This window comes from Daldinia childiae (assembly GCF_008694065.1).
Source record: "Daldinia childiae strain JS-1345 chromosome Unknown Scaffold6, whole genome shotgun sequence".
Taxonomy (NCBI): domain Eukaryota; kingdom Fungi; phylum Ascomycota; class Sordariomycetes; order Xylariales; family Hypoxylaceae; genus Daldinia; species Daldinia childiae.
In genome coordinates this window covers 583,778-596,024 of record NW_022984647.1, presented here as the reverse complement: position 1 = coordinate 596,024, position 12,247 = coordinate 583,778, and the positions used below count along the sequence as shown (strand labels likewise).

General features: G+C 44.9%; 3 protein-coding genes across 3 annotated transcripts; all 3 read right to left on the bottom strand.

Moving 5' to 3' along the window:
• Window positions 1-4,275: 4,275 nt before the first annotated feature.
• On the bottom strand, window positions 4,276-5,169 carry GL218_06074 (endonuclease/Exonuclease/phosphatase; the record flags this gene model as incomplete). Its single annotated transcript, XM_033582771.1, has 1 exon — window positions 4,276-5,169. One exon carries the CDS (start codon window positions 5,167-5,169, stop codon window positions 4,276-4,278), a length of 894 nt encoding a protein of 297 aa, XP_033433919.1.
• An 874-nt stretch (window positions 5,170-6,043) lies between these two features.
• GL218_06073 (putative endoglucanase type K) lies at window positions 6,044-6,843 on the bottom strand (the record flags this gene model as incomplete). Its single annotated transcript, XM_033582770.1, has 2 exons — window positions 6,044-6,295; window positions 6,403-6,843. The coding sequence occupies 2 exons, from the start codon at window positions 6,841-6,843 to the stop codon at window positions 6,044-6,046; spliced, it is 693 nt and encodes a 230-aa protein (XP_033433912.1).
• An 813-nt stretch (window positions 6,844-7,656) lies between these two features.
• Window positions 7,657-10,568, bottom strand: GL218_06072 (putative nima-interacting protein; the record flags this gene model as incomplete). Its single annotated transcript, XM_033582769.1, has 6 exons — window positions 7,657-8,820; window positions 8,872-9,419; window positions 9,487-9,666; window positions 9,743-10,300; window positions 10,372-10,398; window positions 10,472-10,568. The coding sequence occupies 6 exons, from the start codon at window positions 10,566-10,568 to the stop codon at window positions 7,657-7,659; spliced, it is 2,574 nt and encodes an 857-aa protein (XP_033433913.1).
• Between the last annotated feature and the right edge of the window lie 1,679 nt (window positions 10,569-12,247).

The following is a 12,247-nucleotide window of genomic DNA, read 5'->3' as shown; positions in this document are numbered from 1 at the left end:
ATAATATTAAGTATCTAAAGTTGACAGAAATCTACCTTCAAAGGCTGCCGTAGTACATGCTGTTCTCCCCTGAAGGGGCCTTTACTGTTATAAACGCCACATGTAAATGACAGGTCTCTTATACTATATAGCTCATATATTATTCAAAAATATTGAGCGGCCTTGGTGGACAGTCGAATACGTTTCTTCGTTTATCGATCCATATCTACCTATTTAATCCGGAGTGATATATCGGTTTACATGATATTTAGATTTCAATCCTGGCCCTACAATACCTCCCCGCTGATGTACTTTACTCCTGAATGGTTTGAGGAGGAACTCCTATCCTATATCCTATGTATAAATTCATATATGGGATGGTGGCATGACAGTGGAAACGACAAGCAGAGTAGTACAACGGTATATTACTCCTATTATTTTACAGTCTATCTACCATGACAAGTTATTCTAACTACCTAAATCAGCACTAAAAATACCAAGTAACGTCTTTTCCTCTTATATATACTACTATAAGGTAGTTAGTAATACATATATGTATAAAATATCTAGAGTAACGCTAAAACTTCATAATAAAGGTAGGTCCCTAAGGAAAAAGAGGAATTAAACTGGACGTTTGATATGGCTTTAGTAACGTATACACTATTCTAGCAAGATTCGCGGCAGTATTAAATAAAAACCATGACCTATCTCCATGTTCTCGTCGTGAAGTAATAGCCAGCATCCATATGAGGTTAATTGTTCTCACGCAAAGACGCTTACACGGATTCCCTTGTAGTTGCACAACTCAAATAACGTAACGAGCCGCAATAACGTAGTATTAGGTTCCGTACGATACATTCATCTTAAGCTTAACCCATATCTTTACACATATTAAATGACATACGCGTTCTCTATATATTTATATTAGCCGGTTGCTTCTACACGTAATTCATTGCCGATCAACGTTAGTATCCTTGAGCTTTAACCTGGCACGACCCCGAAAACGTACCCCACAGTAGGAGCCGAACCCGGCAAACGGAATCAGAGGCCCCAACCGAGTAGTAAATTTTTTGGTCGTACTTATACCCAGTCGTATGAGACTTGCCTTAATGGGCAAACATTGAGAAGTTGGAAAGTGTTTCGCGACTGTCCAGAAATATGCCAAGCCTCGATGGGGTGATTTTGCAAATGGGTTTGGGAACACAAGCAGGTCTGGTTATGAGTCGCAATAATACTTTACTTGGCACAAAGGATATGTGTTTCTTCTCACGTTATAATCATCCAACCACTTAGTTTGTTAACATGTATTGAGTGTTTAATACAGGTATACGATAAGAAATCGATGGGAGCTGGCATATCTATCAACCAACTTAGAGGTCGTAGAAGGGGTAGTTAAGCATCCCAACAACCAAAATGTTAGAGTTGACTGGGAGGTATATAAAAAACTACGAGATTTGAAAATAATCATAAATAATAAACACATTTAAAGAGACAGATTATATAACAGAGAGATAGCAAAAACCTCACCGAAAAAGAAAAAGAATAAACGTACAACACTGGGGATTCGCTGGTCGTCACCGACCCAACTACTAATCCAGCGATATCCGGCTTATCTATGGGAGAGCGGACGGGATCCCGAGTTTTCCAGATTCTATGGTCGTACGTGAAAGAGTGGTGTTGTAAATGTGCTTATATACGAATGACCCCTTCGAAGCTCTGTCCATAGGAAGACCCTTGTCAGGGCCGACAGGCACTAGCATGATTGGCAGCAGCTGTTCACCCATTTAAATCATGTATCTTATTTTACCCTATCTTTTCAAACAGGAATTGATCCTTTCCAAAAAGGTAGCTATAGAAATTAGAAGTCGAACTTGAGTAAATCACTGAAATTAGGATTATTTGGTTATTTTTATTTTTATCTTTTACCCCTCTGTTCCGTCGGAATACTGTTTAATACACAAAGTAATATATTGTATCTACGTCTGCCTCGCAACCGCCAGGTGTCAGTCAAACATGATGCAGCGACAAAATTTTTAAAAGGGGTATTTATAATCTGTACTTAGGATTGCTTTCAAGAGAAGAATTAGAAAGCCGAATCTCTACCAATCAGATGGATCAGTTTTATATTGTCTAGAAATACTACCAGGCTATGAGTAACTGGCTTTGGATAAACGCCTCGTTCCATTAACTATTATCTTGTCACTCCTTAGTGTCCAGGAGGAACAATTCTCAAAAATCCATTGCCAAATTCAGACTATTATCAACCAGACTGCCAAACGTCCGGATTAAACAAACAAGACCAACAATTACAACGTCCAATCTGCAAAGAAGTTGCTCACTCTCCAGTATTAGACTTTCTCTCTCCGGCATATGCGTAAACGACACGAAAGTTCACCACCCACAACTCTAACTAGACACCTTTGGGGTGATCTCTCTCCCAAACCAGTTGTTTCCATCGTAGTTCCTCGGGAGAGAACTTTCTGAAGCGCTCCTCTGCGCATACAGTCAGGAGTCTTTCGTAAGAGTAAACCGTGTGAGCCTCGGGAAAGTCATAGTACGTCACTGCTCCCGTGGTTAGGGGGACCTCAAGCCTTTCTTGATTGTTGGGATTAAGTGGTACTTTATGTTCCTGGACATAGCTTGAGCTTCCTCTAGGTTAGCAAACTGTACAAATCTCCGGATATTTAAGTATGTCCTACCTCGTTCCGCCCACAGGATAAGAAGGCAATATATTCCCTCCGTTCGTTGGGCCTTGTGACTCTCTCTCTTCATTTCCTTTCTCCTTCGCATTCTGATATTTCTGCGGATCTTGGTCGAGAACTAGGTTAGGCTCTAAATGTTCAATTCCTCGGGTTTGAGCTTCGTGAAGATAACCTAGAATCGTTACTACGACGGTGGAGCTTCGTTGGGACGCGTTAACTTTTTCGCGACATAGCTGGATCGTAGTCCCAAGAAGGACACTAGCGATCGAAGCATGGTGACCAAGGCTATTCGAATCAATGAATTGGATGGGAATTGAAGGATCCTCGACAAGGCGTTTGACTAGAGACTTGAGAAAGTTTTGAAGCCATGTATCGGTATCGGGAAGAGTCTGGTGCACATCCTTTATCGCATCAAGGAGTCGCGTTACTTGTATGCGGCCCCCGAGGCGTTCCATTTCGTCTCTGACGAGTTTCTTCAGGGGGAATAGGAGGCAATCTCCCGCAATCTTGTATACTTGGGCACATGTTATAAATTCATCAATGTCCTTGTCCTTCTCAGATTGATGCGTGCCCTTTAGCTTGAGATATTGGTATGTGCCCGTGTAGAGAAAGTGGGCGATAACATGTCCACAATCGCCAGGGAAACTTTCTAGATACTCTCGCAAATCGGAAATTTCGTACGAGAAAAACTTCTTGTACAATGAAGTAGGGACGACGAATTCTATCCCGTCTTGGAATCGTAGGATAGTTTGAGGACCGGCGTACGGCCTTAAAACTACAGTTAGTATCGACTTATCAACATATATAGAGAATAAAAGGAGCCTTACGATGATTCTGGTCGGCTGTTAGCCATATCAGTAGTATCAGCCGCCTGGCTTTGGCAGCCTAAGACCGGAACGGTAGGATATCCTGTATTGATTGTTGTTTTCGTATGGGACGACGTGTTGTGTATTGGTGGGTTCAAGAAGTTGATCCTGTTATCTACAGCTGCAGCTCGTCTTAACGCCCTGTCGTCCCGTCGTCCTGTCCGTACATGAAAATATGCCCACAGCAACCAACTGCCAACTGTTCTTTTTATATCATCACCTGCATATCACTAGGCAACTGCCCTATGTACCTTAGGCACTTAAGGTGCATTGTAATGATACACGTGTTGAACCTATCATTGAACAGCTGCATTATTTGCAGGAAGTAGGAAGCGAAGAGCCTAGTTTCACACCATGTATTGTCATAATGAATATTGTCGATTAAAAAACACCGATTAAGTGTGGGTAGCTCAGAAGCATCACGAAACATGTAGACAAAAAGCGTATCGCGTGTAGCTACCCGACCTTTCTGATAGGATCCTATACAATATAGACAAAGCAATGAACCGAGTTGGAGAAGATCAACCCCTTACCGCATGGTATTAATTTGCTATTATGTCAGATTCTAGCCACGCGCCTTTACCATTTTATCAAAATCGTGATTATAATTTGAGACTCGTTATATTGAAAAATAGAACCTTTATTACCTATCATAAGTCTGAAGTTTCACTCTACTCCAATGATCGAGATAGGCACACCACACCAATAGCCGAACCCTAATATCTAACTCAAAGTATAGTTAAGTCAGCAACCACAGCCCGATGATCACTAATAAAGACACCGTCTATATCATTGCTCAAGAATTCAAACTGTTGCGCCGAATACCGATCCTCGCCCTTAGGACCGAACCAGACGAAGTCGATGCGGCTTTTGCCCGTCGTCGAAAAGCCCGTATATGTTAGTTGATTAGTTCCCAGTCTCTTTGCCCCCGAGTTCCACAGCTCAGTCAGATACCCGGTGCCATCGAGCGTAGTGTATGCATCGCCTCCTGGCTCCGAATTGAAGTCGCCGGTTAACGTTACACCCAAAGGACCGTACTTATCCTGTACAGCCCGGATGCGCGACAAAACGACCTTGATCCCCTCGCTACGCGCCTGCGAGCTTACGTTGTCCAGGTGCGTATTCGCGTGGATGAAGCGCTTTCCGGTTTCGATATGCTCGAAGACAGCAATCACGCTGACTCGTCGGCTACCGGCACCCCATCCGAACGAGACCTCATCTGGGGTAGGTGACAGCCATTTCTGCTCACTGTACAATAGCTTGAGGACGTCGGTACGGTAGATAATCGGGTTGTACTCGCCCTTCTTCTTGCCATCGTCTCGCCCAAAGCCAAAATGAGTCCAGACGTCGGTTCCTAAACCGTTCTTGATGTCGTTTAGTTGGGCGTCGAGAACTTCTTGGAGACCCAGCACTGACACAGCCCCAGCCGCTGATGCATTGGCGGTTACTGACTTGAGTTGGTTGATGAGACCTGTGCGGCGGTCCGACCAGGGCTTTTCATTACTGTCAAGAGACGTCGCAGCATACCGAATATTGAAAGAGACGATGCGTAGGGGTAAACTTGCTGCCATTGCTACATTGGCGGCAGCTAGGAGATTAGTGAAGGCGGTTAAGAGCTTCATCTTGGCAATGTCTATTTAATATCTGCCACTACAAAGCGAAGGTTTTAATGATCTACCCCCCAATTATTTATATTTAAAAGGAATATTTAAAAGTTTCGGTCGCTCCCGAGATCACGACTTATTTTAACGCACGCCATCGTTACTCAGCTTCTAATTCAAGAAATTTCCGAGTTGGAGATCCTACGATGGTGCCAAAAAGAAGCACGTGGGGTTACACTAGATCTCGAAAGCAGCTTGGCTACAGGTTTTAGGATAAACCCGCTACGTATGTATTTGTGTGCCAAGATACGACGATAATACGATGTGCCGATACGAGTGAAAACAGTGACTAGGTATCTGTTAAAGGAAGTGGTGTTATACGATGCCAATGAACTCTCAGTAGGTACTTATGAACATCTTAGCATGATGAGCCAAAGCAAAACATTGAAAATATTTTAGTAAAATTGTTATTGTATTTTATGCATTTTATCTACGGAAATGAGGTTTTAATGCGCATAATAACGTGGTTCGTTTCCTTCCACATCTATAAGTTACAAGTTTACAAACTATAAATAGATTCAATAGAAGAGCATCAGGTCTTAGCAGATACAGGGTCATGAATTTAGTTAAGATTGACAAAGTCCTATAGCTTCCCTAAAAATAAGAAGTTTCTAAACATGGAACATATAATAACTTAACCTAGTTATAAGTATCACGTTAGGAATCGTCTCTATATTTGAGTATTTTTAATATACGTGAAGTTTCTATATACCTCCCGTCGCGTCTCCCAACCTATATACATCCATCCACCCAAGCTATACCCCCCTCTTCCTCCTTTCCTTAGTAGCCCCTTAGATACCAATTCTTATACCAACTCATCTCTTAATCTTTGCGCCTAGCTGTTGCGGGAGCAGCCGCTCTTCTCAGTGAGGGCCGAAGGGCACGTAACCTGCTTGAAGCTAACGGCTGGGTTATCCGCGCCGCCGAACCAGTCGAAGCGCCAGTAGCAACCAGCCTTCAACGCCTCGGGGAACCCGTCGCAGGCCTCGCGCGAGCTCACACCGCCGTACCGCTCGCCCCACCCGTTGGCCGGAGCGCCGTACTGGTCTGTGCAGGCGTTGAAAATTCCGACACCACCGCCGGGGATCTGCACAAGGGTTAGTGCTTGTTTGCCTATAGATTCGCTCCGAGTATGGGAAGGGAGGGGAAGAGTAGAGAGAGAAGAATGACAAGATTAAAAAGGGAATGACGTACCGCAAGATCGAAGTGATTCTCGCCCAAGTCCCCTCCCGTGTTGCTAGCCTGGACGATCATCTTCTTGCCGCTAACCGGACCGCTGGTAAAGGTCAATTCGTAGCAAGCGCAGCACCAAGTGGTCTCAGTCTGTCCCTGGATTCTCACGGCAGCCCATCCGTAACTGAGAGTATCGTCGACGGCCCACGGGCTCTGGTTGCTGCACATGTATGCCGAACCGCCGCTGTCGCATGCGCTCTTGGTCGCTCCGTTGTCGCCGAGCGGCTGGTCTGCCTTGCTACAGGTACCGATCATTTTTCCGCTGTCGGTCTTCTGCGACCATGCGCAGCTCGGTTTGCAGCAGTCCCAGTATCGTGTCGTCTGTCCCGACCCGGACGCCTGCGCCGACACTAGCTGCGCTAGCAAGGGGACCGCGAGTCCCAAGGTTGCTGTGAGCTGCATTGTTCCTTTGATATATGTTCGAACTGACTGTATTTTCGTACGGAGTCTACAATATGAAGGGAAGATATAGAAGAAAGAGTAGCACGCAATCCGGAAACCAGCCAGTCTTTAAAGATCTTACGACTGTGCTGAGTTGAAAGTAAGGCCGTCGATCTTATCCCCTCACTATGGCCCACCGGAAGTAGTAATTTCTTTCCATATTCATGGAATCTCTGGGCATTCCGGGCAACTCTGCCGTTAGGACGGCTTGAGTCGTGTGGTGATCCGCCCTGGCGGGATCTTGCATGGCATTATATAGGTCATATATAGGGATTGTCGCAGGTAAGACCATGTTAATGGAACGGAGCTTAGCTGAGTGGAGCCAGGGGCTGGCAAAATCGGGAAAGCTATCTGGAAAAAGGCTTAGTGTCCAATAGCCGTCGGGAATGTAGCTCCGTGAGGTCATACTAGAAGTAGGGTAGCTCAAGAGGACCTCCCCACTACACTGTAGGGAGATGCGGAGAAGGTATACAACTTATATCTATGGAACTCTTGATTATATCTTGCATACAAGGCAATCACAATTTTTTAATTAATTATAAAGTAGTAGGATCATCCTTGATAGAACTTGGTTGACTTGTTAAAGAGATAGAACTAAGCAAAAGCTTACATCATTGTAGCCTTACCAACGTCGTAACTTTTGGGAGTATTCACAACTCAACTCAACGCAACGCACGCCGAAATCTCCTATGATCACACTCGGACAACCCAAGAACTCCTTGCCAAGACCACCAGTCATATGTCAAGAGGTATTTAATTCGAACGAAACCTTCCCTAAAGGCCCCATCCGCTGCCTCCTTCGTCACGACGACGACGACCACCTTCGTCAAGGGCGTCACCAACTCGGCTTATAACCGTATCTAGAAAACCACCTTCATCATCGTCACGACGATCTTCAGATCTGTATTCGGACCTTTCCTCGCGACGTTCGTACCTATCCCCACCGTAAGAATCTTCCGAGCGTTCCTCCCGACGTCCGTAACCACCATCACCGTCGTAATCACGTCGGCTACCGTAGCTCTCCTGGCGTTCGCCGTAGTTATCATTATCGTTGCTACCACGCCGATTCCGGCTGCTAGATTCTTGGTAGCTGTCGTCGTTACTTTCGTATCGACGTTCAGTGCGTTCCTCATATCCACCGCCGTAGCTCGGACGAGTATCGGTGCGCTCTTGGTAACCGTAGCCTCGACCCTCGTTTCCATCTTGCTCATAGCGGCGATATTCCCTGCTCTCGCCTCCCTCGGAATCTCGGTTCTCGGAGTATTCAGCCTGGCCATAACGATCACCAGAGCGTCCGTACTCGGTACGGCTCTCGGTGTACGATCCGTCGTCACCCTGGCGCCTGCTTCCGAAAGATTCGGTTTCGTTGCTCTTGAAAGCCCCACCTAGAAGAGAATTGCCGATAGCCCCGAGAAGGCCACCCCCACCGGGACTACTGGATCCTTGATTTCCATAGTTGGGTAGGTTGATCTGTCCGCCAGATTGGGAACTAACGAAATCAGAGACGCCACCAGTGAGACCCCCGACAATAGCACTAGCAGCTTGGCTTGCGATACGGTCTTCCATAGTTCCACCCTCAGCGAAATTTTTGTGCATTCCAAGAGGCTTTCCGCAACCATGACCAGAATCGTGGACACCTTCCTTGTGATTCTCGCCGTTAAATACGCCATCGCGAGAAAGCTTTTGGCGGTATTCATCCTTGGCACCTTCGTCCATCTGGTTCCACCACTCCTCGACGGAGCGGAACATGATTTGTCGCCCATCACGAGCTCCGTCTTCTCCCATATCACGCTGAGCCGGATGGTGTAGCACACCATAGATGATACGGTTCAGCAGGCGATCAACATCAGCACCTTCGTCATCCCAGGCATCCATGATCTGAGGAACAACCCAATAAACGACCTTGCTAGCAGTCTTTCCTGCAATCTCATTGAGGATCTATAAAGTAATTAGTATGATAAATAGTTGAATTTAGTAGCAGCCACTCACGTTAGAGAAATGGTCCTTGGAGAGCATAGAGTGCGTCGGATCACTACATTCGTCATCGTCAAAGACGATGTGCTGCTCGTTCTTGCTACTCTCAATGATTTCGGACGAACCGGTACGAAGTTCATTCTTAACCTGCTGGATAATAGGGACAACAAAGGGCGCCATAATCGAGAATGTCCACATCGAGAGCTGCTCCTCCAGCTGTTCAATGATCTGGGGTAGAATAGGAATTTTCTCAACTGCCTCACTGATGCTCTTCATAAGATCATCGTGAAACTCAATGGCAGGCATAATCTGCTGGAAGACTTGCTGGATATACTCTGTAAACTCTTCCGGTTCTCTTGGGGAGATTGATGTGTTAGACATCTGCGCATTAGCGGCGTTGCTCTGGATATCTTCCATCTTCTGCTTCTTGTTATCACCGCCAAAAATACCATCTGGGATCTTGTCAATGAGTCCTTCCAGGATGCTTGTATCGTTTTTCCTTGAATTCTCCTGGAGAGTGCCCTCGAGTTCTTGGATTTCATTTTGCGTCAATTTGTCCGAGACTAAGAGGATGTCGAGTTAGATATACTGGAAAGTTTTGCTAGGTAAATTGTGTAGGGTATAGCTAACCTTCTCCAGTGACAGAGTGTAGGAAGTCGACACCGCCAAAGGTTCCAGTAATGCAAGGGTAGACATCATGTCGAGCGCCGGGGATTTGAATTTTGGTGTCTCTACCGACGTGTGGAAAGATATCTCGCTCGCCAAGCTCGATAAGCGCCAACTCCGTATAATTACTGTGAGCTAAGAAATCTATTCGATTTTGAGTTAGCTTTGTATAGACACAAGAAAGAGCATTCATAGCTCAAGATGATACTGAACACAATACCTTCAAGACAGTGGAGACCAGTTCCAAGTAATCGTAAAGCCTCATACAAATCACTCTTCCTGTTGCTCTGCTTGTAAGATTGGCCAAGTTCAATGCAACGACCAAATAGCCGTCTAACGTGTTGTGCCGAAGTCATTATTCTAGAATTCTCGTTGGCAATATAATTCTTCAAACCCGTCTCCGGGTCGACAGCGAGCTCGACACGTTCGTCAACGGGACCACGCAGTCTCTGGTCGTACTGACGTGCATCTTCGTTGTCGGCGTAATTCTTAGGGTTGTCGATGTGGTCTTCAGGTCGGTAGCAGCCAAGGCGATCGGCTGTGACTTCAAATTCTTTGGAGCCAAAGCCAAAGGTCAAGAAGCCAAGAACACATAAAAGGAGTCGAATAGCTTCGGCAGAGACTGACTTGACCGTACCAACATCGATGGCTTGGGAGTAATCTCGAAGCCAGTTACCGAAGTAGACACGAGAGACCATTAGCTTGTTGAACTTCTTGCCCCCAACGGCTCGGGCCATGATGATGGAAAGAAGAGTGTCTTCAATATCTCCATGACGCCCTAGACGCAATTTCATGTTAGATTCCCGACCAAAGATATGCCTTTACAACCCACACGAGGAGAAAACTCACAGTTCTGTCCCTCAACCTTGGAGATACCTATAACGAGAAAGTTAGCCTTATCAACGTGAGGTTTGCGCTACATCATTATTGACTAGCAGGTAGAGCATACCGGCGATGTTACCAGCACCAAAGGCAAGGGCTGGCCGAGCGAACACAAAAAGGAACACCAACCCCAAAAAGGCGGGGAAAGGCTTGAGGGTGATCATTTTTGGATATATCGATAATATTTAGGTATAACTATAGTGAATATTGATGCTTTGGTAATAGTATTAGACGATTGAGTTGATGTTTTGACCTCAAAGCAGGTCAACTAAAAAATAAGGCCAACTTAATTTGCTAGGAAATGCCACAAATAATAAGCTGATGATCGGGGTGACGTGATACTATTGTATTAAGGGACTGCACATTTGGAGGCCCTCAGGAATATGGAAAAGAAAAAAGGAGGGGGAGGGGTAGCAGGAGCTTAGCTGTGCTAAGGTAACGTAATCCTAGGTGTTAGAGTGTTAAGGTGTTAGTGCAACAGATCGTCAGTTTTGGAGGGGGAACGAGGGGTTCATTGGTTGGCTCACGTTTCAACTCGTGTAACTTATGCATATGTCTGCCAAGCCCACCATACCGGTTTTAAGTGGATACCATTTGATCATAACTGAAACGATTTATATACGAGTATGGAAAGGGCGAGTTTATGGATGTACTCAAGACTTTTATTTACTAGCATCCAGTTGGAATAATAGCTGTAGAAGTACAAGAAACACAGTAAATACTGTGTAATCTACTATCGGAAATCCGGCTCATAAAAGACAGGGGACTCAAGCTTCGAGGTTAGCTTCTAATAATACGTGTAAAACAATATTAAACTTGTACGAAATCAAAACATACGATGGAACAGTGTGATCGATCTATAGGTTTAATACTTAGCTAAGTAATATATCTGATTCTATCTAAACGTCATTCATTTTATCATTTTGTCTTTTTCTTCGTGCTTTGCATATTTGTGAACGAATATCTACCTACGTAAGGTCTGATTGGCGATCAGGGCCAACGTTTCAAGACCTTAATGCTCCTGCCTGCCCGGCACACGTGCATCTTCGGATGAGCGCGGTGCGGGTTCCTTTAAATGTCCGGGCCAGTATCAGGAACGGATAAGTGGGTTCTCCGAGCTGCAATGGCGTCAAGCCTGGAGATAGGTAATCGCTGTGTAACATGTAAATTGACAGATCTTGATCCTATATTTCTATGAGCCCGGTTTACTTTGACGCGACTTGTTGCTTCGAAGACAATTGGGCTTACTTATTGCTTACCTACCTAAGATACCTGGTTTCTTACTTTCAGGGTCATTGCTATTGAACTTGTATTGATATGGTTGTAAATCTCCTCATATGTGATTTAGACAAAGCATTAGAGAAACCAGTCATTGAATCTTCCAGTAGTATCTTTGTGGATAACCAAATTTACAGTAATTTTGTGATAAGAGTAGCTTCTAACTAGTGCATATTGTAGCATCATATTTTTATGTTCTTAGAATAAGATACCTAAGATACCTAGGTATTTAATGCCTCAGAAGACTCATGTTAGGTAGGTTAAGTATTTGGGTCCATATTAGATCTTTTACTTAGTGCCTTAGTGTTTTGTTATGGTAGATAGGCTATTGTTGCGCGGTCATCGTCTGATGTTATGCATTATGTACTAGAAGCGAGGATGTTGAGCTCTAGAGGTAGGTTGCAAGTGAGGGGTAATGTGCCTTGCTTCAAGCCTCAACTAACGAGACACCCAAAGCTATTTCGACATAACTACCGTAGTTATCATATATCACTCGGGAACGTCGTTACTTTCAGCAAGAATAAATGAGCCTTGGATGCAATGCGCTGTATTAAAATGGCAGTTC